Below are 27,325 nucleotides of genomic sequence, written 5' to 3'. Positions count from 1 at the left end.
CATTACCCCCCTCTTACAGTTTTTATAAGTCAGGTGTTCCCCAGGCCTTCCCAAGTTTACACAGCTAGTAGTGAGATGAGGCTTTGAACCTGGAATTGCTTGGCTCCAAAGCCCGTGCTTTTTTTTCACTGCGCCTTATTGTTTTTATTATAAAATTAGTAGTAGGTGTGACTATAGATTAAAAATGGCCTCCATGGCCTATTTTTTTCAGTCTGGTATATTAGCTATGAGAACATGTGAAGATGACCAGTATCTTCTCCGTTGGTAGTGACTTTATCTAGTTGGTGATTCTGTTCCCTGCAGTGGTTCTCTTTTCTTTAATTTCCCCTCCCTGTCCCAACCTCAAGTTTATCACAGTCAACCCCAGTGTAAGCTCAATTTTTAATTTCCAAATTTTACTCCAAGGACAGAGAATACTCAACTGAATTTTGCTAAATAAATCTTCCAGAAGAAAATAATTCTCATCTCTAAAATGAGTGGATTGAATTAGATGATTTCTTAAGTTTCTTTCAGCTCTGTGAGTATAAGTGCTGTGAGTTGAATGTTAAAGATAGCAACTACTTCCAAATTCTTAAAAAGAGAGAGAGAGAGAAACATGACCAGAAACTGGAGTGGAGAAGTACAGAGGATATTGGCGAGGCAGAAGGATTTGTTAATGAATGTTGGAGACTGAAAGGTTTGAGAAAAACAAAAAAAACTTTTTTTTTTTTTTTTGCTGCCTAATGAACCCCTTTGCGAATGATGCTGTCCTGATGTTAAATGCTTTCTGATGGTCAAGTTGGCTGAAAAAGCATATTGGGAGAAACCTAAGGGAAATCCATGTGAACAAGGCACACACAGTTAGGCTCTGACCAAATGAATCCCAGTAATGCAGCAACCAGAGATTTAAGATCATTTTATGTTCATGATGTTTGGATCATTTTAGTGCTTCTAATAATACTCACCCTTCCTGAGCTCTTTCTTGCTCAAATATTACACACCATTTTTACTTAACAGATCTTTTTACTTAATAGGACATTTATATAACATTGATATGAAAGTAAAATGGACTCTATTCAAAGTGCTTTATTTCAAAATGTAACTACTTGTTTCAGATGGTAGCACTGTCTTTTAATTCCCATTATGTCCATCCATTCATACAAAATTATATTCATATTTGTTAGTTGAATCAAAATTTCCACCAATTAAAATCACTCAAGAAAAACATTCTGCTCCTAATCCTTTCTGTTTTTTCGTTCTACGCAAACTTTTCAAGCCATTGCTTATCATTAAAACTATTCCTCTCCTTACATTACTTCTCTTCAAAATTCTTGTAACATTAGCCTCATGTGAGTCTCAGTGGCTATGTGGCATTTGATTTTTTATATAGCTAGTTTATTTATTTAACAAATACTTAGAAGGAACAGTTACATGCTGAGACCTGGGCTAGGCACTGGAGCATAGTGCTGAACAAAGCAGAAACAGTCCTTGCCCCGAAGGTCTCATGTCCAGGGTAGGGAGATAGGCACTGAATAAGTATTCGTGAAGTATGTGGCTGTAATCCCGATGAGAGCTGTGCAGAGCAAGTCCAAGGGGTGAGGAGAGCTTGTCATGGGGGATTGGACTTAGACAGAGGACGGGAGAGTTAATGAAAGTTCTCTCAGGGCTGATATTAAGCAGAGACCTGAGGAATGAGTAGGAGTGAGCCCAGCCAGAATGGGGTTGGAGCATGTCAGGCAGTGGGGACTGGAAGTCTGTCAGCCTGTAGCTCCAGTCTGGGGGATTGATATACCCAGGGTCATAGTGGCATTCACATGTTGTTGACCTTTGGCTCTCCGAATGTAACTTATCTGTTTCATAGGCCACCACTGCATCACTGCAGCTGTTAGCTATTTGCACTGATATACCAGGGTCTGCATTGAGGTTATGGCATAGAATAATGGAGCAAGGAGGAGAAGAAGATTAGTGTGAAAGCAAAGACGAACATCAATATGGAAGACCGCAGTGTGTGGACATGAATGTGTGGGGCTGAGTAAATCTAGGAGCTGCTGCTCGACAGAAAGTAGGTGGATGGTTGAGAAATTTTGGAATTCTACACGGAAAGAGATAAGTGAGAGGGAACCAAAGAGGTCATAGGAATGAGAATACTAAAAAGACTGGGTAGATACTGTTGATGAAATAACAGAATTGAGGGACTTTTACTAACAAATTTTCATCATGAAGTGCTTTTTTATGAGGCTAATGAGACTGGAAGTATAACATAGTTTAGTTTAATTAGCTTCATTCACTTATTCACTCATTCATTCAACAGGCAGTGATTGAGCATCCACCGGGTGCTACGAGCTATATTAGGCAATGGGGATAGAGTATGACTGAGAAATAATCCGTGCAACCACTTCATCAGTGAAAGAGCAAAGCATGGAAACAAATACTCCCAATGAGTAAGATCAATGCCGTAACAAAAATGCACGCAGGTATCAGTGATTGATTATATCGTCTCTGTGTCAGTTTCAATATATAAGATGGAGATGGGCCAGGAAATAGACAGTTTGGTCACCTCTCTGACGTTAACTAGCCCACATGGCTCATAGGAATTTCATGCAGAACTGCAACTGCCCTTCTGGCCATAATTGTCAGGCCTTACACCTGCTTGCAGGGTACAGCCTTTTTGAGTTAAATGCACCTTATTGTGCTCATAAATAAATAAATTTCTGTCTGCCAGAGTACTGTTGGTTTTGGAGTTTTCCTTGTGTATGCAGTACTTTTTCCAAAAAGTCTCCTCGAAAACATTTTAAGCCACAATAACAGGGTACATCTTGGCCCTAGAAATCCAGTCTATGGAGAAAAAGGAAAGGGCCATGCATACTTGTCCTGACTATAAGCCTCACCAAGTGCTCCTCGTGTGACCCTGGGTCCGTCAGTCCAAACACCAAGTGAGAAACCACTGGAAACAGAATGTTTGCTCTCTGCTTCTGCAGAAATCAGAACCTGGGTCACCTTCAGCCAGTTATCCAATATGAGAGGGACTTTTTTCAGAATGTCATGTAACACTTGGCTTCCACTGGATGTGCTGTGTTCAAGAGGAAAAGCTAATGGTGCTGGTGCTAATTGTAACACTCAGATCTTTGTCCATTTTCAGGGGATGATCTTCCATGGACTTCTGAGCTCTATAAAAGAAATTCTCCTTAGTTCAGTAAATAGCAAGCTGAATTATTGATTTCAGGCATAGTTTCTAGGTACTTGGAAATATCATTAAGTGTAATGTGAGGTTCCACTCTGTGTTGCTTAAAGAATGCCTTCTGGAACATGTTACTGCATTTATGCATGAAATCCAAAATGGAAGTAAATGTTAAAAAAAAAAATCCAGGTTGTTTGAACACCTCCTTACCCCGTGCCATTCGGGTCATTTGGTTTCTGCCCAATTTAGAGAACACAAAGCAGCCTCACCAAAAATAATCTACTGCTGCCTCTCTCTCAAATAGTGGCCATTTCTGGGTCACTATGAAGGTCTGTATCTGTCCCAGGGGTCAGTTTTGTATATAGTGGTGTGCATCTGTTAATCCCATACTCCCAATTTATCCCTCCTCATCCCTTTCCCCACTGGTAACCATAAGTTTGTTTTCTATGTCTGGGCATCTGTTTCTGTTTTGTAAATAAGTTTGTTTGTCTTTTTTTTTTTTTAGATTCTACATATAAATGATATTATATAATATTTGTCTTTCTCTGTCTGACTTACTTTACCTAGTATGATAATCTCTAGGTCCATCCATGTTGCTGCAAATGGCATTATTTCATTCTTTTTTATGGCTGAGTAATAGTCCATCTAATGATCTTTAAATCATTTCTGTGAGATAGGCAAGCATTCTAATCCCACTTTTACAGGTGGAGAAACTGAGGGTAATAAGAGTTTTGCCTATGATCATATAAATGGGACAGCTAGATTCTGACTTTAAGTCCTGGGTTCTTTCTTTTTTCATTCACTGCCTTCATTTCCCCCATTTTTAAAGACTGTATTTTCTAATCCATAATCTCATTTGAAATTTTGATTATTCTCTTCAACAATTTTATAACCCTTTCTGGAATGGACATTAGGATTGCCTCTACAGCATTTATTTCTGGGGTAGCAGCCAGAAGCTCATCCCAGCTGCAGAAGGACACCCTTACTGGTCTAAGCTGATTCGAGCCAGTCTTTCTCCAGGATATAGTAATTGATTCAGCAATGGCCCATGACCCAAGTTGGTCCCTAGTGAAGCTCAGGACTCACGTTTAAGGATTAGAGAGCTTCCTCACGTCAGTTATGAGGATGGAAGTATGTAACATCAGGGCATTTTGTAGGCATTCTATGGCCCCAAGGAGAGGCAGACTTCTACCAGCTGGAAGATAGAGCAGAGAAACTGGCAAAAACCATTACCTTGGCTAAAAGGTCCCTGACCTTTGGGTCAGTTCTAACCTAAAGCATTTCCTTTTATACTTAACATAAGCCAGTACATTTCCCTATGATTAAAGCCAGTTTGAGTTACATTTTTCTGTTACTACAACCAAAAGCAAATTAACAAACACACCATTTAATTTAATACCAAAGGGAAGTTTAACAAGTATAGTCTCCTTTGTATCATCTAAGTTGTCAATAAAACTGTTGATTAGAAAAGATATCAATATTATTTCCTAGATCAGGAAAAAAAATAGTGACATTCGTTTGTGAAAGAACTTAAAAGTACTTAGAAAGGGTTGGTGATTGATAAACAATAATGCCACTCTCTCTGCATATCTGTCAGACCAACCCGTGTTTGGTCTGGTGTCTGGTATTTGGGCCTTTCTTGCCTGTCTCAGGTATCTGTCCTCTTGGCTCTTAGGACCTGGACCTCTGCTCAGTACCCCATGCTACCACCTTGCCACTCACACTTGGGTCCACCATATTCCTCACTTTCTTTCCAATTACATTGAAACCTAGTTGTCCCAAATGCCATTCAATACTAAGGCCCTCACACTGCTTTCCCAGGTAAAACTAATTAATCTACTCATTCATTCCTTCACAGTTGAAAAAAGTGTTGAACATATGTTGTGTTAGCCAGATTTCTCAGTTGCAGACTGGGAAAGTCACTCTAGCTAATTTAAGCCACATAGAGCTTATTAAACGTAAAGAATCTCAAGAAAAATTAGAAAACTGGGCTTGGATACTACACAGCTCAGAGGAGAGCAACTGAGAGACACTTCTAACCACACCACTGAACCGCTCTGTAAAAGGCTACTGTAATCCCCACTTGGCACTTAGAACATTAGGTCCTAGATTCCAGAAACTTCCCTGAAGCTGCCTCAAAAGAACTTGATGCCTTTGCCACCACACTCTCCTACAAATCTGGACTCCCTTCTTGTGACCACCACCTCTCATTACTCACCTCCAGACCCCACACGGGGGTGTCTGCCTGATGGAGCCAGGTCTCACACAAACTGTGAGCTGTAAGAGAGACTAGGAAATGTAACTTCGTAGGAAGCAGAACTAGAATGGGGGCTGTCACAAGAGCTGAGAGAGACACTTAGTTTCCACCACACGTACTGGGTGCGGGACACTATTCTTGGCAGTGGGGATAGAGCCATGAATAAGAGAAACAAAGTCCTTTGTTTCTGCCTTGTGGAGCAGAAAGTCTAGTGGGGAGGCGGATAACAAGCAAGTAAATAAGTAAAATTTCAAATAGTGGTAAGTATCAGAAGAAAAATAAAACAGAGCAAAAGCCTGGATTTCAGGGTGTTACTTTTGATAGAGGATTCAGGGAAAGCCCTTGTGAGAAAATAAAACTTGGGCAAAGATTTGATTGATGAGAAGCAGGAAGCTGTAAGAAAATCTGGGGCAAGAGTATCCCAGGTAAAAAGAAGCAGGTTCAAAGGGTGTGACGTGGGGCTACACTTGGTGTGAGAAAGCAACAGCAAGGCCAGTGTGGACCACGAAAGCTCCATGGAAGGCGCAGCGAGATAGGTAGACAGGAGCCAGGTCACACGGGGGTTGGGTCATTATCTAAGTGCATTGGGAAGGTTATAAGCAGTGATTTGGTGTAACAAACATTTTATAAAGATTCCTCTGGCTGCTGTGCAGAGAGGAGACCATGAGAGGACAAAAGGAGAAGCAAGGGGCCTGAAGTCACGTGTCACATCTGTGGGTGATCTATTCCTGATGCTTTGCAATAGGCATCTAAGCACTGGATTCATCCTCCCCAGAAAGCCCTGGACCCCCGGTGGCTCCCTTTGGGGACAGCCCATAGCAGCCTTTCATCCATCTTCCCACCCATCCATCTACTGCCTTCCTATTAAGTACCTAAGACACTGCTTAAACACTGCTACTACTCAAAGTAATTTGCACATTTTAACTCTTCTAATTATCCCAACTACTGACATGTAGATACTGTCTCTTCCCTGCTTTACAGATGAGGAGAATGAGGCAGAAATGTTGAGTGGCATGCCCTGGTAAGGCTAGAATCTGGACCTGGACAACCTGGCACCAGAATCCGGGGTCTCCACCACTTACCCCTGTTGCTTCTTGTGGTTCTTATTTACTACTCTGCCTCTTTTACCTTGAAGATGAGGCATACAGACCAATTTTGGTAGGATTTTTTAAATCTGGCATGATATACTCTTGAGTTTTTATACAAATTTCCCAGTGACTGAAAACATAATAATACTGTATCCAATTCTGTACAAGTTATATAATCTATCCAAAAATTACAGAGTTCATCCTAGTATGTTTTTGCTACATTTGCTTCATTCATATTCACCATTTTTATACTGAATATTATGAAGATATGTATTCTGAGCCCAAGGTTTGTGGGGGGGGTCACTGCATTTTGTATTTTTATTGCAGTCACAGCTCAGGTGTCAGATGTGCATTTTCTGCTAAGTGAATGCTCTTTTTTCTCTCCTTCCCCACAGGTTATCGTTGCCCTTTCAGAAAAACACCGTTCACACATTCCGTACAGGAACTCCATGATGACCAGTGTCCTAAGAGATAGTCTGGGAGGGAACTGCATGACAACCATGATTGCAACACTCTCTTTAGAGAAAAGGAATATCGATGTATGTTGGTCCTTCTTTCTGGAGCTCTCAGTCTGAGTTTTTACTGCTAGTTTGTGAGATGGAATGAAGGGTCCTGGGTGGGTTTCCATCTACTCAGCTGGGTTAGGGTGTGCCTTCAGTGGTTCAGAGTTCAGATAATTTGCCAGCATTATTATTACCCCATTTGAGAACTGACTTCACATAGCACAGCCTGGTTTGAAGAAAACCTTATACACAAATTTTGGAAGACCTGCTGATGGATTATTTACCTCAGCCAGAGGCATGAGAGAGGAGACCCACCAGCTTCTCCTGATCTGTTTTGCTCCTGATTGCTTAGATGCCTTGGACACATCTCCAAGATGTGTCCCGAGATGTGTCCCTAGGCACCTCACCCAGGATGCTTGTCAGGGGCTGGCTACCAGATGGCTTTCCTGGATTGCTTTAGAGTCAGCTGATGTTTCAGGCATTTCAGCTTAACATTTGGGATTCAGACTTTCTCTAAGAGAGGAAAACAGGAAGTGGTAGGCCACCTCCCAAAACAAGGCCAAGCCCCAGGAGCATCATAAGATGCCTTGAAAAGCCTCTCTTTTTGGCCATTACAAATATTTATTTTGTAATCTTTCATATTTATGGATTATGGTATCTACTATGATTATGGTTTGTATATTTGGTTCTGGTTTGACAGATCAGTAGTTGACAAGCATATACCAATGGTCATTTAGGACCTCAGGATCTCCCATACTTGGTGTATTACTCATTTTATTAAGCCCAAACAAAATTTTAATGCAAAATAATGTTCCAGAGCAAAGCTCCCTAATTTGAAAGCATGTTTTCTCATTGTTTTATGCACATCACTCATTAGGTGTACATGTTTTTCCTGTGAACAAAAATAAAGTTTTATCTCTCTATGTCATAACATTTTAAGGACTTACCTTGTTTCCTTAGGAGTCTATATCTACCTGCAGATTTGCACAACGAGTGGCACTCATAAGGAATGAAGCTGTTCTTAATGAAGAAATCGATCCCAGATTGGTAAGCAACTTTTAACTGACTATGTTAAAAAAAAAATCGAAGTATATCAAAGATGAAATAAAGCTTGTGGGGCATTCACTCTTCCAGCCAGGCAATCTTCTAAATACTGCAAACATGTTAACTCATTTAATTCTCACAACGACCTCATGTGTAGATGCCATCTCTATCTCCACTTTACAGATGACAAAACTGAGGCAGAGAATGCTCAGTAACTTGAGCTGAGTCATAGTGTCAGAAGTAGCAGAGCCAGGATTCAGACACAGACAGTCTGACTCCAGAGCCCCTGCTCTTATCTACAGTCACCCATCATTCCCTCAGTTAGATGCACAGTGAGTCCTAAGGACACAGACAGTAGAATCAGACACAGTTACATTTATATGCAGGTCGTAGCCTTTCAGAAAATCAGTTTAGCTTTCTAGAGACAATAATAATAGATTATCTTTTATAAAAGCTTATAGAGAAAAAGAAGTCCTAATCGTTATTGAGTAGAACCATATTTTACATAACTGTTTGGTGACTTATTCTAGAGATTTGAAAAAAAATTAATAATTGGCTTGAAAATTAATAATTGGCTTGGAAAAATGGCCAAGCTTCTAGTTTTATAACAATGATTCCTTCTTTATCAACGTGCTTGTTTTCAAGGAAGAATATTTGCAAGTTACATGATTCAGCTACTCATCATAAATGCAGATTTTTTTCTTTTCTCTATTTAGTCTTCTACAAATAAAATGCAACAAAGGATTAACTCATGCCAGCAATGAAAATGTTGAAGTAAAATATTTCGATTTTGTAAAACTCTCAAGTTCGAATCATTCTACTTAAAAAAAATTTTCCCTGGAAAATAAGCTCGTGTAAGCTTGGTGGCATGCATTATGAAAAAGATGGGAAATCGTACCAATGGTGCTTCACTTACAAATTTCTCAAATTCCCCCCACCCTCCAAAGATCTCAAATTCACTGTTACCCATATTAATTACTTCCTCTTGAGTGTTTGCCCTTCCTCCATTGAAATCATGCCATTGAAGAGTAGAGGAAAAGGAGGACCCAAGAATAATGGGGTGACTGTTTCGTCAGTCCTGCCTGCCTCGGGGAGCCTGAGCTTCTCTGGTGGAATTCTCTTCTGGAGAAACCGCTAGGTGAGGCAGCATCCGTGTACAGTCCAGGCCCTGGTCAGATCCCAGCATCACATGGTGCCCCCACTGGAAAAGGACACAATTCAAAGGCTGGAATCAAGTGGAATTGAACTCCTAGGATGAGTTTTTCTGCTGTCCTTACCCTGCCAGCAGCTTGGTGACATTGTGCAGAATGAGAAAGACAGGAGTGGACTTACTAGCCTGAAGACAAAAATTACTTCATAATTGAAGGAAAATAAACATATTAGACATTGGAGGGTTTTTTCCCTTCAAATTTGGCTTAGAGAGACTTTTCTTTGAAGGAACTTGAAGAATGAAGAAAGACGAACATTATCATGTGTTTGATGTAGGTCTGTGAGAGGTTTAAAGAAACGAGAAACCAGAAGTCAAAATCTAATAGCTGATAATTGAACAAGTGTTGAGGTCTTCCTGCTGCAGAGTAATCTAGTAATTGACAAGTGTGGTTTTCCGATCTCCTTTATAATTGCTTCTAAAAACTGACACTACTGTTCATTATTTTATGTACAGAGCTTTTCTGAAGCACAAGTGACAATTGAAAAGTATTCTCAAAACCACTCAAAAATACAACTGGATGGGATATCCTGTATCTTACGCTTAAAATTTAATGGACAGTATGGAGCCAGCCCTGTAAGATCAGGATCACCAAGTATTTGACTTGCTTTCTTTACAAATATTGGTACCTCAGAGAGACAAGATGATAAAAGAATGGCAAACAGGCCAGAGTCTGTGGTGACTTGAGTGTGGGCCAAAATCTTCTAAGGATGGCTCTCATCCCAAAGTTCCTACAGTAATTTGATGGGAGGTGTGACTGTAATAATCTTAAAATCATGAAAAGTTGGCTTAGTTTTGCAGTTTCTGTTCAATAAGACAGAAGATAATTTGATTAGACTTCACCTTGAAAGCTTTAGTAGACGTGGAAAACGTGGCATCAATATTAATTTGGTAGAAGGAGGGCACAAATGAATGACTCCCATAGTTCCTGTCTAAGGATTTTCATCCTGCACAGCTTGATAATTCTAAGAATGTTTTGAAAAAAGCAAACAGCTAAAACTCACTTAATCCCTGAGTTTAAATGACATTCTTGGAGCACTGACATATTTCAAAATACTCAGTGTCATGCTTGTAACGTCTGGTCCTATTGATGTGGCACAGATAATGTGTAACCCACATACATAAAATTGAACAAGCATCTTTTGAAATACATATCTGAGGTTGAAGGAAGTAAGGGAATTCTCCAGGGCCTGGAAACAAGGCTGAGGCTGCTGTTGTCCTGGAGTAGAGGGGTGAAGGGGGTTGTAACAAAGGTATAGAAGTCAAAGCCTGGGACCTTGGAAGGTAGATGATGAATCTAAGACATCCTCCCCACTCTCCAACATAAAACCAGCAGAAGTGTGAAGATGCCAGGGGTGTCTACGGGCATAGGAAGATGCTGGGCAAGCTTGTCTGCTTCGCCTGGACTCTAGTAGAACAAGATGTAGTTTCTCTCAAAATTTGAAATTCTAAGGCTCTGCCTCATATGGATTTGAAATTCAGATATTCATAGCTCCCTTAGTCTGGTAACCCCCAAGCTAAGAACCTAGAAAATGAACAATAAAATAAATCCAAAAAAATAGAAAGACAGAAACTAAAAAGTATAAAAATGAGTGAAAACAAAAGACAAAGCGAAGATAGAGTAAAGAGAACAAAACCTGAAGTTGATTTTTAATAATTAATAAGATGAACAGATCTCTGGAAAGATTCATGAAGAAACGAATAAAGAAGGCCGTATCAATACAATAATATTTAAAATGAAAAGAGGACTTAACAGTAAGTATGTACAGTCGATATCTTAAAATAATAACAAAGTGCTTGAATGGCAATAAATTTGAAAACTTAAACAAAATGGACAATTTCCTAGAAAAACATAACACTGAAACTAATGCAAGAAGAACTGAAAAACATGAATATATCTGCAACTAATACATAAATTGACTCAATAATAACAAAGCTACCAAAAGGAGAGAGAGAAATAGAGAAAAAGGAAAGGAGGGAGGGAAGGAGAGAAGGAAGGAAGGAAAGAAGGAAAGACAGACAGATCAACTTGATGGGTTTTTTTGTTTACCAAATATTGGAAGAAGAATAAAAATTGGATTCAGCCTGCTAATTTCTGTTTTAGGAACTTTGCCTTATAACCATATGATCACTAATATGATATGTGGTATCATGACCTATCTGGATTTATTTCAGGAATTTAAGGATAATCTATCATTAGAAAATATACAAATTAATAGTAAAAGGAAAAAAAACCATGGGAAAAATAAATACTAAATTTAGGGTAGTGGTAATGGGGAATTCACTTAGGGGAGGCTATCCAGGGGTGAGGGCTTAATGGGAGTCTAATATTTTATTTCTTAAGCTAAGTAGTAGGTACATTGGCATTCACTTATGCTAAGCAGTAGGTACAAGGTATTATTTATACCTTTTGCATATCTGAAGTAGTTCATACTAAAAACTAAAATCACATGAATTAAGGTGCTTCATCACATTCACAGTTTAAAAGAGAAAAATTATATGATCACATCACTAGATGCAGAAAAAATATTTGATAACATTAAACATTCATCGGTAGTTTGAAAAGACTCATCAAACTATGAATGTAAGTGAACATTCCTAAAGAGATTAAGGGTTATCAACCCGAACTACAGCACACATTTTAAAGGTGAAATTTTAGAAGGAATAAGATAAGAATGTCTTAAGCACTGTACTCAGAGGTTCTAGCAAGGACAAAGGCAGGATTTTTTAAAACTTATGAGGATTGAAAATAAGAACATCTGTCATTACTTGCAGACAATGTGATTGCTCACATAGACCATCCAGGAGTGTTTAATAACAGATAAACAGATAACCAAATTAATGTTGAGAAAATTATTTGCTATGTAATCCATGCATAAAAGTAAATTGCTTTCCTATACATCAAAAGCCAATAATTAGAAAATGCAGTTTTACAAAAATTCCATTTATAATGGCAACAAAAACTTTAAAATTCTGGGAACAAAATCTAATTAAAAACTTGTAAGATATTTATAGAGAAAACCATAAATCTGCATTAAAAGGAATCAGTGGAAGCCGTAGCATGTTCATGGATGTGATGATTCAATATCATTACTTTCATGTCTTACCAAATTAACCTTTTAATCAAATTTATTTCCAGTTAAAACTTGAGGAGGACCTTTGGTAGAATTTTACAAGCCAGGTCTAAAATTTATATGAAAAAACTAGCCTATTTTGGAAGAGAACAAGATGGAAGGGGCTTGTTCTATCTAGATGCCAAAATTTCTTAAGATATAGTAATGAACGCAGTGTGGTATTGCCATGTGTATAGTCAAGGAGACAAATGTTTTTAACCAATAGCCCAGAAAAAGACAGATTTTATATATGAAAGTATATTATGTAACAGAATTTAACAGCAAATCTTGCATGGTTAGCCATAAAAAAAAATTTAAATTATATCCACATCTCACACTTCCTGCAAAATAAAATCAACCTAAATGTAGAAAGCAAAGCTACAAAATTTTTATAAGAACATACAGGCAAGTATCCCTATGGCTTTAGGTAAAATAGATTTTCTTGAAGAAGACACAAAAATAAACTCATAGCAAAAACAGTTGATAATGAAATATTGAAATTTAAAACTTTCATTTAACAAAAAGAACATCACAAAGTGAAAAACATGACCTAGGTTGGGAGAAAACCTGTGCATTGCATGTAGCTAACAAAGGGTTCACATCCAGAATATGCACAGAAGCCTGCAAATCAATAAGGAAAAGAAAAACAGCTCACCTGAAACATGGCAAGAATGTGAATAAATGATTCACAGAAGAGGAAAGCCCAACAGCCAATATACATGTACAAAGATGATCGACCTCACTAATAATCATGAAGATACAGGTGAGAACTGGATGAGATGCCGTGTTACACCTCCCAGATTGGCAAAATTAAAGTGTCTGGCAATACTACACGCATAGTGACAAAAATGTGCGGAAACAGGAACTTAGGTATGTAGCTGATGAGAATTTGTACAAGTACTCTAAAGAGCCGTTTAGCAACATACGAAAGGGGAAGATGCACTTACTCGACAACCACCCAATGCTAAGTGCACACTACATAGAAGCTCTCCCATATGTGCCCAGAGATTTATAATGTACACAGTAAAAAATCCTAAATGTCCATCAACAGAAGACGTAGATAACATAAATTGTGATATATTCCTTTACTGAAATACTATAAATATCTATGAAAATTGATGAGCTACAGCCGCAAGAAGCAATATAAATAATCTCAAAAACATAGTGTGAAAAAAAAAGACACGTTGCAGTTACGTGCAGCACGGTAATATTTACATAAAGTGTAAGGCATGCGAAATGATATCATACATTACTTACAGTCACATCCATACATGTGGAGTAAATGTTTGAAAACATGCAGGGAAATGCTACCCACTAAATGCCAGATAGTGATCAGCCCAGGAATCACAGAACGGGAACAGGAGTAAGGGGCTCCGGTTACATCAGTAATGTTTTATTAATTAAAAAAAAAAAAATCTAGGACTATTTTGACAAAATGTTAAGATTTGACAAAGCTGGGTGGTAGGTACAAGTGTGCCTTTTATATCATTCTCTTTACATATTTATATCCTTGAAGTAGTTTATAATTTTGAAATATGTACATTCTCTGTCACATAACTCCCCTGAAGGAGGAGCTGACATTTACTCTCCTGCTTTGCCATTTGTAGATGATTCTACGCCTACAAAAGGAAATCCAGGAGCTGAAGGATGAACTTGCCCTTGTCACTGGGGAGCAGAGGACAGAGGCACTCACAGAAGCCGAGCTCCTTCAGTAAGCCTGCAGACTTTTTCTCTTTTCCTTTTCAACAATGCAAGTTTGTGTTAACTTCTTTGTTGGCCCTCACGTTATGAATTCACCTCAAAGCACGAAGGTCTCCTGGGACGGTCTGAAATTGCATTTAGGCGCCAGTTAAGAGTGGCGGCTTTCCATGAAAAGCTGGATAAGGCTGGCAGTGTTTTTGCCGCCTCAGCTTTGAGGAAGCAAAGAACAGAGCGTAGAGAGGATGGGAATATCCTTCTCATGCCAGCTGAAGAAAAGGGATTGTATAATGGTCATGCAATTTTAAAACATATACACCGAACACTCTTAAGCTGTGGATCTCAGATCTGAAAGGAATTCAAGAAACGTCCTTTGTATTAAACAGCATCTTGCTGCAAGCACCAATTTATCCCATGCCAAAGTAAGCCCTCTCCTTTCATAAGTAGGTGGCCCATATATTGCAGTTCAGACACTCAAAATGGGAATGAAAGCAGGTATTCAGAGCTTTATACAACTGCGGCATCTTTCAGAGCCTTCAGATATGCAGCCTCATGGCGTACCGGTGGCTCAGCCTGGCCCTCGTGTTCTCTCTGGTCGTGAGTCACAGTGATGGGCTCTCTTGTTTCTGTGCTGCTTATTAAGCATTTGTGGAGGAGTGGTAACAACGGACTAGGCTTAGAAGGCAGAGGTATTCTCTATTTCCAAATAAGAAATAGAGCTACACAAGATTTTTCTAAAGGTTTACTGTCATGTGACCTGACCCTCTCTCAACAGAGAAAATGGTAACTAATAGAGATGATAAAAAGTATTTTCTTTAAACTAGCTCATGGCTGCCCCTGGAGGTGGGTCTAAAGCTTGAGAAGCCTTAACCAAGGTTTCTGTTATATTCAAAGCCTTCCTCCTCTAGGATAGCATTTCCTAATTCTAGAACGCTGTGTTTAACAACATGATAGGCCCCTCAGGCTTTCCTTGCAGAACTGCTTTGTGGCGTATATGCGATTAAAGTGAAATATATTGCCAAAATTTACATGTCAAATAATTTCATGTCACCCCTTGGAATAACGTGGGATATCTTAGATATTGAGAAGCCCACGTTTAAAATTCCCTGTGGTGCTCCTTTCCCCTCAAAAAAAGGAATTACCCATTATTATCTTTGAAGATGTCTCTTCAGAATTTTAATCTTCAAATCAGGATCCAGCCAGGAAAACAAAACCATTCTAGACCTCTCAACAAAAGGAACTTTAAGGAATTTATTGTACAGGAGATGGTATTGTGGGAATGCTGCAGCACCCCAGAAGCCAGGAATAGCAGGCACTCTGGCACCCCTCAAACTGGAGGAACTCTGGTAGAAAAGAAGGCTGTGTTACAAAGCCGGAGTGTGGTGCTGGCGGCAGGAGCTGACTTATGATGAGGGCTCCCTGACAGAAGCCAGGGCCTCTGAGGAGCCGGATGTGCTCTGGAGGCATCATCCCGGTAGGGAGTGCTGGCTTCTCCCGCAGCCCCTCTTCCAGTCCCCAGTAGCGCCTCCCACTGGCTGAACGTACCCAGAAGCCATTTGTCAACAGAGTCAGGGAGTGTAGTTTCCTGTGATGCAGAGTCAAACAAGGGAAAAGTGGGAACTGGACCTAACAGCAAACTTAGGAAAATAACCAACATATCACTGGTACTTATCAGTGTTTCTCTAATTCCTGTATACTCTGTGTGTTGCTTAGAAGGCTCAGTTAAAGGGTAAGATTCTAAATGTGGTGATTCAGGCTGTCAGACTGAGTAAGTAAATGCTGCAGTTTCCTTCCAAATCTGGGAGACTATAGAATTGATACAAAGAAACATTCTGATCTCTATCCATACCCAAGAATAAGAAGTAAACTTCCCAAGGGACTAGAGGCTTCAAGGAATTCCTGGGAGACTGAATGGTGGAGTTGAGTTAGGCAGGGGAAAATGATAGACCAAGTCATGTGCAGCACCAAGAAGGCCCCCTGTCTAGAAGTGGTGACACCTTGGAATAGGAGAGGGCTGAGAAGAGCCACTGAGGGTGTGATGGCGCTGTGGTGGGGGGGACAGTTTGTTCCTGTGAACCTGTGCATCCTTCCCTTCTCCCCCCAGTGTTTAGGTCAGTGTTTAGGATGGAGAAATTGGGAAGGGCTCCAGGTAGCTGATGATGTCCAGGACAAAGAGGGACCATATAAGCTCAGGAGACCAGCTGCTGTCTCCTGTTCTGCATCTCCTGTTCTCACTGAAAACACAAAGGAGCACAGGCACCCACAGCTGCTTCAGTCCCTCATGCAAGACTGGCTGCCCAAGTTGAGAGCTGAGAGTGTAGGAAATGTGAGCTCACAATTGGGAATGACTAGAAATATGAGGACAGCCAACGTCGAGAAAGACAAGAACAAGAAGCTTTCATAGCTTGGAGAGCTTCAGAACTAAGCAAGAAGACTGATTACTAGCTTGAGAGATATAAAATGTGGTACTCCATCCAAGAAACAACAACACGATCAAGAGGAGGTCTTGAAAGTGAGACAGTGTACATGCTGCCATTAAGAACTTAATGAGGGCCAAGTAGAATGAAAACAGAGGGGCAAATTAGTGAGCTAGGAATATCAGGACTAAGGAATTCTTCCAGAATATAAGATAAAAGGAGAGAGAGATAGACAGTTTAATGAAAAGAATCCTAGAGATTAACCAATATCTAACAAAAAGGAGATTATGGAGGAGAATGCGGAGGATAATATAGGGATAATGCGGGGGAGCCAATAGTTAAAAGAAATAATACCTAAGAACCTCTTAGACCTTAAAAAAAAAAAAAGATATAAGACTTCAGAATGAAAGGGTAACCATGTGATAAGCAGTATAATATTGTAGAAAAATTTTGGAACCTCCAAATACAGGAAATAATCGTAAAAGTCATCAGAGAATAAAAGTATTACCAACCAAGACTCTGATTTTGAGAAGACTTATTATGGAAATAAGAGCTTCTACTGCTAAAAAAAAAAAAAAAGAAAAAAGGACTGTGAATGGAGATTTCTGTATCTAGCCACATTAATACCCAAAGGTGAAGGTGAAACAAAGGCATTTTTCAGACTTACAGATTTTCAAATGGAAAGTTCACCACCCTACAGCCTCTCTTAAAGAGATCACCACAGGCTGTACTTCCACAAAGAGAAAAATGCGTTAAAGTATAAAAACAGTAATAAGTAAATTTTGTTATGTCTTCTTTATGGTATTTGATATTATATTATTTTACTAACTTGCCATTTATTACATAAATGTCTGTTTCTGTTTAGATTTACTGATATACAAATTGGCCATTCATAGGAGTTTGGAGGTAGAATGGAGAGAAATATAATGGTGACAATAGATTTAAAACACTGACGGGCTGTTAGATCTTGGATTAGTTTCATAGATAACATTTGATCCATAGATAACAAATAGGTAAATGTCAGTCGGAACAGATTCTGCATAAACAGTATGTAGGATTGCCATTCGGTTTTCTAGGCAGTTGGTTCATTCATTCATTTAACATTTATTATTCATCTAGTATTCATAAAACTCTACCCTATGTCCTGAAAGGAACACAGATGAACAAAAACCTAGATCCAGCTCTCAGTGGGTTCACAGTTTAGTGGCAGTGACAGGCACAGGGCACAAGTAATTATGATGCAATATAGAAGTATTATGAGGAGATATGAATAAAACATGAGACTGCAGAGAGAGTAATGATTAATTTTGAGCTCAGGAATCTTGTAAACTTTGTTCATGTTTTACTGATAAGTAAACTTCAACAATTCGCAATGAAATTGCTTCTGTACTGTCGAGGTAAGTGTACTAGTAGCATTACATCTCATTAATGATCTCTGGTCAGCAGCTGAGGAGAACATGTGTCGCAAACTGCATCCATCCTGCCAAAGCAAAGCGTGGAGTTTCACAACAACCCAGTAACTTTGGTATTTCTTCGTGCTGACAGTGGAGATTATTCCGATAGCATGGGGGTTCTTTTGTTAGTGTTTTTGTTATATTGTTGTTGCAGTTGTATTTTGCCATAATTAGCTAGATTGAATACTGGTACAGTATTCAAATTCATCAGGTTTAAGAGTCCTTTAGCATCTTACAGTAGAAGAGATAAGTTAAAATCTGTGCCTAATATGGCTCTGCTGTTTAATATTATTTCATGCTTCTTTGTCTTCTGGCGTCCCTGGACATTTACTTAGAAATGTGGATCAGCTTCCGTCCTCGCATTGCGCCCAGACTCCCGGGTAGTGAGGGTGGGAGGGGAATAGTGGTGTAGGAGAGAGACAGGGTTCCACAGCTCGGCAGGACAAAGTGGCAAGAGTGTTCTAGCCTGGTCTCCTTCTCTGTCCCTGATTCCTGGGCTTATGCTGACTGTCATGGCATGAGGACATTTCTATCAGGGATTCTGTGAAGGACGTCAGAGAGCAGATATTTAATAGATAATATATTCTATGCAGTATGCATTGGACAGTTCAGAGATGTCTGTTAATACCTAGCCCTATCAAATTTTTTGAACTGTTTCCCAGAATTTCAGTTCTTAATGTAAATATTTGTTGCATTGACTTGTATGCTTCAACTGAAGAGGATTTCAGATGTCAGCCTCCAGTTATTGGGATATTTTTAGTTTACATCTTTTTTTTTTTTTTTTTTGCCTGTGTAAATTTGAAAAGAGACAGCTGGGTAAAGACTGTATAGCCAAGTTAATGTTTATACAGAAATTCTTGGGTGAAGATTTGATTCTGATTGATTCTCTAAACACATACCTCTTTTTCCCTCTGGTTTAAAAAAAAAAAAAAAAAAAGCCTGTATGCCTCTGGCTAGGATGGGAGCATGATTTCCTGACCCAAGTCTAAATGAGTAGAATATTTTCTACACAGCAACATTTTCTTTCTGAGATGGAACTGAATTGGATCTCATGGGCTCAAGTTTGCCCAAAATAAATTTCCAAACATCTCGATCCTTTGTTTTTCTTTTTTCTTTTTTTCTCCAGCTTTATTGAGATATAATTGACATATAGCACTGTATAAGTTTAAAGAGTACAATGTGATGATTTAATATACGTATATATTGTGAAATGATTACTGCAGTAAGGTAAGATAACACCTCCATCACCTCACATAGTTACCTTTCTGTTTGTGTGTGTGGTGACAACATTTAAGATCTACTCTGTACACAATTTTCAAGTAGATGATATTGTATTGTTAATTATTGTTACCATGCTGTACATTAGATCCTCAGAATTTATTGATCTTATGACTGGAAGTTTGTACCCTTTTACCAACATCTTCCTACTTCTGCTACCCTGCAGCCCCTGGCAACCATCAGTCTACTCTCTGAGTTCAACAACTTTTTTATTTTGCACATACAAGTGAGTTCATACAATATTTGCCTTTCTCTGACTTATTTCTTTTAGTTAATTTTTGCAAATCAGTTAATCCTTCAACCTGAATTTTTTGACTGCCTACTAGATGCTAACCATTTTAATAGGTGCTTTGGGGATTCATGAATATAGGATACAGAAAATAATTCCAAAGAGTTATAGTCTTATTGGGGAAATAATACATATGCACCCATGCACACTTTTATATACACAGACACAGACACACACACAAATATATATAAAACAGAGAATAAGAGTGTATTAGTGGAAAGAACAAACGGACACTGAGAATTATAAAAAATTATACTTTTAATTATACTCATACTAGTTTTTTAATGGCTCTCTTACGTGTAAATGCTATCTATGCACACTTTCAGCTCCATATTTTAAAATCTAATATCAGTTTATTACATATGGTTTAATACATTATTTACTCATAATCTATGATAATGAAAAACTAAATCAATATGTAGGAATGCAAAAATGGGGGAAGTCATAGATATCACCCATTTCACAAGATAAGTAAGTTACCTCAAAAGATGTCAAGAGGAAGATGGTACCATTCTAAGTTGAAGGAGACCACATAACAAAGGTGCCTACTGGGAATGAGCACAGTGTGAGGAGAAGGGAGAGAAATCATGAGACCAGAATGGGGCCTTGCATATACGAAGCACCAGCTAGCAAGGACCTGGATTAAAATTAGCCTAGCAGAAGCCTAGGGTTCTCATGGAAGAACAGAAGAACAGGATTAGATAGATGAATGGTGACCTCATGTTTAGCTGTGAATACCACATGCAGAGGAACCACTATTTTATTTAATTGTGACTAGGAAACATTGTGATTTGAGAGTATTGCAATGTATTCATTCATTCAGTAATGTTCGCTGTGCTCTTTCTTTATGTTAGGCACTGTTCTAGGTGCTAGAGATACAGGAATAAACAAAGTCCTTGCCCTCATGGAGCTTACACTTTAGTGGGGATGGAGATAATGCACTGCATAAACAACTAAAATACAGAGCATTTCAGAGAGTAAAAAGTGCAAAGAGAAAAATAAAACAAGAGTTGTGATTTTAATACCGTGAAAGAATTTACATGGGGAAAACTTTTTTCTTGCTGTCACTCTGCAAGCAGTGAATAAATTAGCAGGAATGAGAAATCAGGAAAATGTTGTATCAGGTTTGGAGTGAAATTTAAGGAAAAGACTCAAGTAATGACAATGAAAATAGAAGAAGAGACAAATGTGAGAGGCTTTGTTGAAGAGGAATCAACAGAAGTGATGACTACAAATACAAAAGAGACAAAGAAGGGAGGATAAAAAAAGCTGAAGACTTAAACCAGATTATCAGCACATGGAAAAGTTGGGAAAAGAAGTTGGTTGAGGATAAGAAATGTTTGGATCCTAACATGATGAAGGAATATATGATATACTCATTGAATTCTGGAACATTAGAGGAAGGCTGAGGATGAAGATTTAAATTTTGGAGTGGCTGGTATTGAGTTGATACAATGCTGAAGTTAAGACCAAAAGTCAGCCCAGAAATTCTCTGATCTGATTTGAGGTAGGTCATGATCCACAGGACCACATCCCCCGACATTCCAACTTACTGTAGGCAGCTTGCCAACTGAATTTATCTTTCTACTTAGCCACATCACCCCCATTCCTTCCATTTATATCTATTTACATATAATTAAATATTCCATTCATTGGATATTTTCCAATGGGGAAAAAATGTCCCTTCCTTTATGATTCAGGGTATTAATAGTAAACAGTGTAGAAAGATGAGACATTCATAGGATAACAAGGGAATGATATGAACAACTTATGACAATATATTTGCTTAGATAAATCTGACAAAGTATTAAAAGACGCATAGCAGCACTATTTACAATAGCCAAAACATGGAAACAGCCTAAATGTCCATCAACAGGTGACTGGATAAAGATGTGGTATATTTATACAATGGAATACTACTCAGCCATAAAAACCGACAACATAATGCCATTTGCAGCAACATGGATGCTCCTGGAGAATGTCATTCTAAGTGAAGTAAGCCAGAAAGAGAAAGAAAAATACCATATGAGATCGCTCATATGTGGAATCTAAAAAACAAAAACAAAAACAAACAAACAAAAACAAAGCGTAAATACAGGACAGAAATAGACTCACAGACAGAGAATACAGACTTGTGGTTACCGGGGGGTGGAGGGTGGGAAGGGATAGACTGGGATTTCAAAATTGTAGAATAGATAAACAAGATTACACTGTATAGCACAGGGAAATATACACAAAATGTTATGATACCTCACAGAGAAAAAAATGTGACAATGAGTGTGTATATGTCGATGAATGACTGAAAAATTGTGCTGAACACTGGAATTTGACACAACATTGTAAAATGATTATAAATCAATAAAAAATGTTAAAAAAAAAAAAAGACACTGACTACCAAAGCTCACTCAAGAGACACAGAGAGCCTGAATTGTCCTTATATCTATATAAGAAAATGAATTCATTGTAAAAACCTTCCAACAAAGAATTCTACAGGCCCAGATAGCATCACTACAAATTCTGCCAGAAGTTTAAGGAGCAAAGAGTGCCAATTCTACACAGACTTTCCCAGGAAACACAGAAGAAGGGGATAGTTTCCAACTCATTTTACAAGACCAGGATTGCTCTAATGTCAAAATCAGACAAATATATTAGAAAAAAAAGAAAATTATGGACCAACATCCCATATGAATAAAAATATTTAATTAAACATTGGCAAATCAAGTGTCATAAAATATTAAAAAGGTAATAAATCATGATCAAAAGGGTAATTACCCCAGGAGTGCAAGGCTGGTTTAACATTTTAAAGAATCAATCAATCAATGTAATTCACCATATTAACAAACTAGAGAAAAAAATATTTGATTATCTCAATAAATGCAGACAAAGCATTTGAATCCACTCACTCATGGTCAGAACTCTCAGTACAATGGGAATAGTAGGGAACTTCCATACACTGATAAAGTGTATCTACAAAAAAAAACTAAATAGCTAATATAATAATTAACGATGAAACAAAGAATTCTTTCTTACTAAAATTGGAAACAAGGCAAGTATATCCTTTCTCACCACTTCTATCAACATCATACTAAGGGATCTAGTCAGTGCAATGAGGCAAGAAATATAAATAAAACACATGAAGAACTGGCAAGGAAATAATAAAACTGTCTTAATTCATTGACCACTTTGGCACTATGCTAAGTAGCAGAAGCTAGACACAGAAAGGTACATGCTAGTGATCTCATTTATATCACATTTTGTAAAAGGCAAAAGTATAGGAGAAGAAATCAGTTAGTGGTTGCCAAGGTTGCTGGCTGGGGAGGAAACTGATTGCAAAGGAACTAGAGGGAGGTGTTTAGGGTTATTGAAATATCGTATATCTTGATTTTAGTGGTCGTTGCAAAAGTATACACGTTTGTCAGAAATCATAATACCATCTAGAAGGGGTAATTTTAAATTTTACTGTCTATAAATTTAACTTCAACTAACCTGACTTTTTAAAAATTGGAAAAATCTATATGACAAATATAATACAAAATTAAAAGACCAGTCATTAAACAACCAAAGCAGAATAAAACAAAACTGTACAGCCAGGAATTTTTCTTTAGGTAAAATTTCACTGTGGTTAGTTTCATAATAGCAGCTTATCTTTGACAACAAGCACCTCAGAGCACACAGACATTTATTTTTACAGGTAATTATAACATATACAAATTGAGGAGAACCTCCTCAGATTTCTGCTCTGCTACACACCAACCTGTGTCTGCACCCCCTCTCCTTCCTGCTACAGTAGAGAAGGTATCCCTTCTCTGGAGCAGACCTCACTCCCAGTCCCTTCTGCCATCTCAGGAACCTCAACCTCCCTTCAACTTTTTCTTTATCTACAATTTCTCTCTTTTTACTGGACTCTTCTTATTAATATTTGAATGGGCTCAAGTGTTTCCAATATTAAAAATCAAAATGCTCTCCTGTGACCCAGCTGCCCTCTCTACCTATTGCTCGCTTTCCTCTCCTTTAAGCTAAACCACTCCAAGAAATTGCCTTCACTCATGGTCTCCGTTCCCTTCCCTCTCACTCACTCCTGACATTCTCCAGTCGGGCTTTTGCCCAGTTGCACTGGTGATTGAAGGACCTCAGTGTAGCTCAATATAATGGGCTGTGCCAGCCCTCATCTTTCTCGACCTCTCAGTGGCATTCAGCATTATTCACTACCCTCTCACTGACACTTCTCTTGTCTTCCCATCTCCAGACTGCTCCTTGGCTTCTTGGGCCAGATTATCCACTTTCATGTCGGCATTCCTCAGAGCATTGTCCTGGGACCTCCTCTTCTCTCTTCCTTTATACTTTTTTCTAGATGATCTCATCAATGCCCACACCTCAGTTGCCATCCCAGTGCTAATGACTTATATTTAATTTACTGGTCCATATTTATTCTTCTCTGAATGCCACACTCATGGATCACTCTGCCTACCTGACAGCTGGCCCTGAACTCAGCATGCCCCAAACTAAATTCTTCATCTTTCTCCAGACCGGGTCTCTGCCACTGTATCCCCATCAGTGTCTCTCCAAACCCTACGGTTGCCCAGGCCAGAAACTTAGGAGTTGCCTGTGATTCTATTCATTTTCTCATCCCCCAAATCCACCCCATTTGGAAGTCCTGTTGACTCTGTTCTCAAAGTCTGTCTTGAATTAGACGACTTCCTACCACCTCTTGTCCACACCTCTGTCACCTTTCCCTCCTGCTAAAATGGAATATAATAGGAGTTTTGCTCCCCTCTAAATCTTTTTCTGGGCAGCCAGAATATTCCTTCTTAAAAATACAGTTCTTACCATTTCACTCTTCTTCTTAAAGCTCCTCAGTGACTTCTGACTTCCTGTTTTTCCTGGGAAAACACCAAAATCCTGCATGTGGCCTACAAGTGGCTGCTGCTCTCACCCTTTTCTGTGTTTTCAGCCACATTTCACATTCCTCTCCCCTTTGCTCCCTTGACTTCAACAACAGTGACCTTTCATTTCTTAAACGTTCCATCCTGTCTTCCACCCCGGGGCCATTGCACGTGCAGATACTTCTGACTTCTCCCTGGGGTGGCGTGTGCATGGGGACACGTACACACACACACACACACACACACACACATACACACACACATCTTGTTTTGTTTGTTCTCCTCTTCCTTCAAACTTCAGTTTAAATTGTTCTTCCTCAAAGACATCTTATCTGACCCCCAGCCTCAACTCAATCATGACTGTGCTGCACATTTTCATGTTTTCTGTACTTTTCCTTTGAGTACCCATCTCTGTTTATAATTGTGTACTTGTGATATTGTCAGGTTATCATCTGTGTCCCCCACCATAACTGAAAGGCCTTTGAGGGCAGGAGCCGTGTCTGCTTTAAATGAATGAACACAGCACCTTTATTCATATCATTTTGCAGCACATAATCAGTGAATATTAATACAGCAAAGATTATGCATAAGCTGCATTAAATCCACAAAGGGAAAAACTGGAGAGATACCGAGCTATGGAAATCCATCTGTGCAGGCAAGTGGTACCTTAAGAAAATTGATGCTCTAGTTTGATGTACGTTTTCCCAAACAGGAAATGACCTAGGGCACTGGCCAGGGCAGCCTCCACTCCTGCTCTTAAGGAGTCCCCAGATTCCTCTTGCTCTGTTTACTGCTTCTGTTTGGGAATAATCCCATCCTTAGGCTGAAACAGTCAGTGAAGCCGGGGGCTGTGCTGGAATTGACCCTCAAGCTCTTAAGTCACGGGTAAAATAGAGCGTAGGCCTTCACCTTTCATTCTTGGGATTTTGTTCTATTTTTGGAAACTATTATCTGATGAGATTTCTTTTAATATAATTAAATAATTTAATACTAAATTATAGTTTACATATAGCTTAAAACCAAACACATTGTGTTATTAAGCCCACAAGCACAAAATTTATTTCAAAAGTACCAATCTGTACTAATAAAAGCTTCACTGATGTCCCAAACTTCTATTTTAATGCAAATAAACCTACCTAAAGGAAGAATCTTAAATCCCCATTTTTGCACCAAATAAATCTCACTTTATTCATTCTTTCTAGTGAATAAACACTGACTACTGTTGATACCATGTTAGGCACTGTGTTAGGAGTGGGGAGCTCAGAGACAAAGGAAAGGATCCTGCAGGCAGCTGGCCACTGGGGACAGAGGGACAGATGGCCAGACATACGTGCTCACTGATGGTGCTGAGCTGCTATAATAGACACCCGGGGCCAAGATCAGGAGGGCGAGTGTTTTGCAAAGGGCAGCAGAACAGAGAGGAAAGACTTTATAGAGGAAGTGGCATACAGAAAACCCATCAGTGCTTTCATCCTTTTAAAGTAAGCATTTAAAGGTGACTTCAAGAGAAGTCATTTCCACCATGTTTAACTTGCAGTTCATTCTTTTTTATTAGAATAGTCTAATAAAAGTTTAATTGGGCTCAGTTTCTCAAAATGTTTGAACTGGATTAGAACCATAAAACAAATTTCAACTACAGGTATAGTGGCTTTCTTAAGCCTATAATTTGATAACTTGTTCCCAAAAAGTATGGGACAGAATAATTAAAATCAAGACCACCTCATATAATTTGAGATATACCATCACTATGATGATAAGTCTTGTCCTGTGACCCTCAAACTATTTTCAAAATGAGAAGAAGGAAACAAAAAAAATAAATGATACCCTACAGTATTTGAGTTAATATAGTCCTAGTAAGAATTAGACACCAAATCAATCTTTTGGGGAAAGTCTCTTGTCAGTACTTAACTCTGGATCAATAATATTTTATCCTTTTTATATTCAGTTTATTGTCACTGGCCTCCAAATTGATTTTATTTGTCAAACCACTATTAAAATATGTGTTTTTTCTTTTTAAAAAAATAACTTTCAGGTGTACAGCATTATGATGCAGTATCTGTATACACTACAAAGTGATCACCACCACAAGTCTATTTACTATTGGTCACCATACCGTTGACCCCCCTTCATGCATTTCACTCCCTGCAACGCCCTTTTCCTCTGGTAATCACTAATCTGATCTCTGTATCTATGAGGTTTTCTTTGTTTTATTTTGTTTGTTTGTTTTGTTTTTTTAAATTTCACATATGAGTGAAAGCATATGGTATTTGTCTTTCTCTATCTAACTTATTTTACTTGGCATAATACCTTCAAGGTCCATCAGTGTTGTTGAAAATGGCAGGATTCCATTCCTTTTTATGGCTGAGTAGTATTCCACTGTGTGTATATTTCACATCTTCTTTATCTAGTCATCCATCCATTGATGGACACTTAGGTTGTTTGCTTATCTCAGCTGTTGTAAATAATGCTGCAGTGAACATAAGGTTGCATGTATCTTTTCCAACTAGCACTTTCATGTTCTTAAAATAAATACCCAGAAGTAGAATAGCTGGGTCATATGGTAGTTCTATTCTTAACTTTTTAAGGAATCTCCATACTGTGTTTTATAGTGGCTGCACCAATGTACAGCCCCACTAACCTTCTGCCCAACATTTTTTATTCTTTGTCTTTTCAATAATAGCCATTGTTAACAAGTGTGAGGTGATGTGTCTATTATGGTTTTGATATGCGTTTCCCCAATAATTAGTAATGTTGAACGTCTTTTCATGTGCCTATTCACATCTGTATGTCTTCATTAGAAAAATATCTATTCATATCCTCTGCCCATTTTTTAATCAGGTTGTTTGGGTTTTTCTGTTGTTGAGTCGAATGGGTTCTTTATATATTTTGAATATTAACTCCTTATGGGATATATGATTTGCAAGTATCTTCTCCCAT

The 27,325-nt window shown here is 38.5% G+C and overlaps 1 protein-coding gene and 1 long non-coding RNA gene across 5 annotated transcripts in view; one reads left to right on the top strand and one right to left on the bottom strand.

Moving 5' to 3' along the window:
• Positions 1–25,267, bottom strand: part of LOC123613909 (uncharacterized) — a 100,499-nt gene extending 75,232 nt beyond the window's left edge. Inside the window, exon 1 of the long non-coding RNA XR_012501132.1 lies at positions 24,333–25,267. This is a non-coding gene — a long non-coding RNA (uncharacterized LOC123613909). The remainder of the gene's footprint in view (positions 1–24,332) is intronic.
• The window catches only part of KIF6 (kinesin family member 6), a 298,810-nt gene that overhangs the window by 103,650 nt on the left and 167,835 nt on the right, over positions 1–27,325 (top strand). For 3 of the 4 annotated variants that reach the window (XM_074348648.1, XM_045509275.2, XM_074348649.1), the window contains exons 8-10: positions 6,898–7,041; positions 7,966–8,052; positions 13,977–14,080. In XM_074348648.1, coding sequence (XP_074204749.1) covers positions 6,898–7,041; positions 7,966–8,052; positions 13,977–14,080 — 335 coding nt within the window. Of the gene's footprint in view, positions 1–6,897; positions 7,042–7,965; positions 8,053–13,976; positions 14,081–27,325 lie in introns of those variants that run through there. The other variant, XM_074348650.1, reaches the window with a different exon arrangement.

This window comes from Camelus bactrianus, chromosome 20 (genome assembly GCF_048773025.1).
Source record: "Camelus bactrianus isolate YW-2024 breed Bactrian camel chromosome 20, ASM4877302v1, whole genome shotgun sequence".
NCBI lineage: Eukaryota > Metazoa > Chordata > Mammalia > Artiodactyla > Camelidae > Camelus > Camelus bactrianus.
This window is presented reverse-complemented; position numbering and strand designations above follow the sequence as displayed.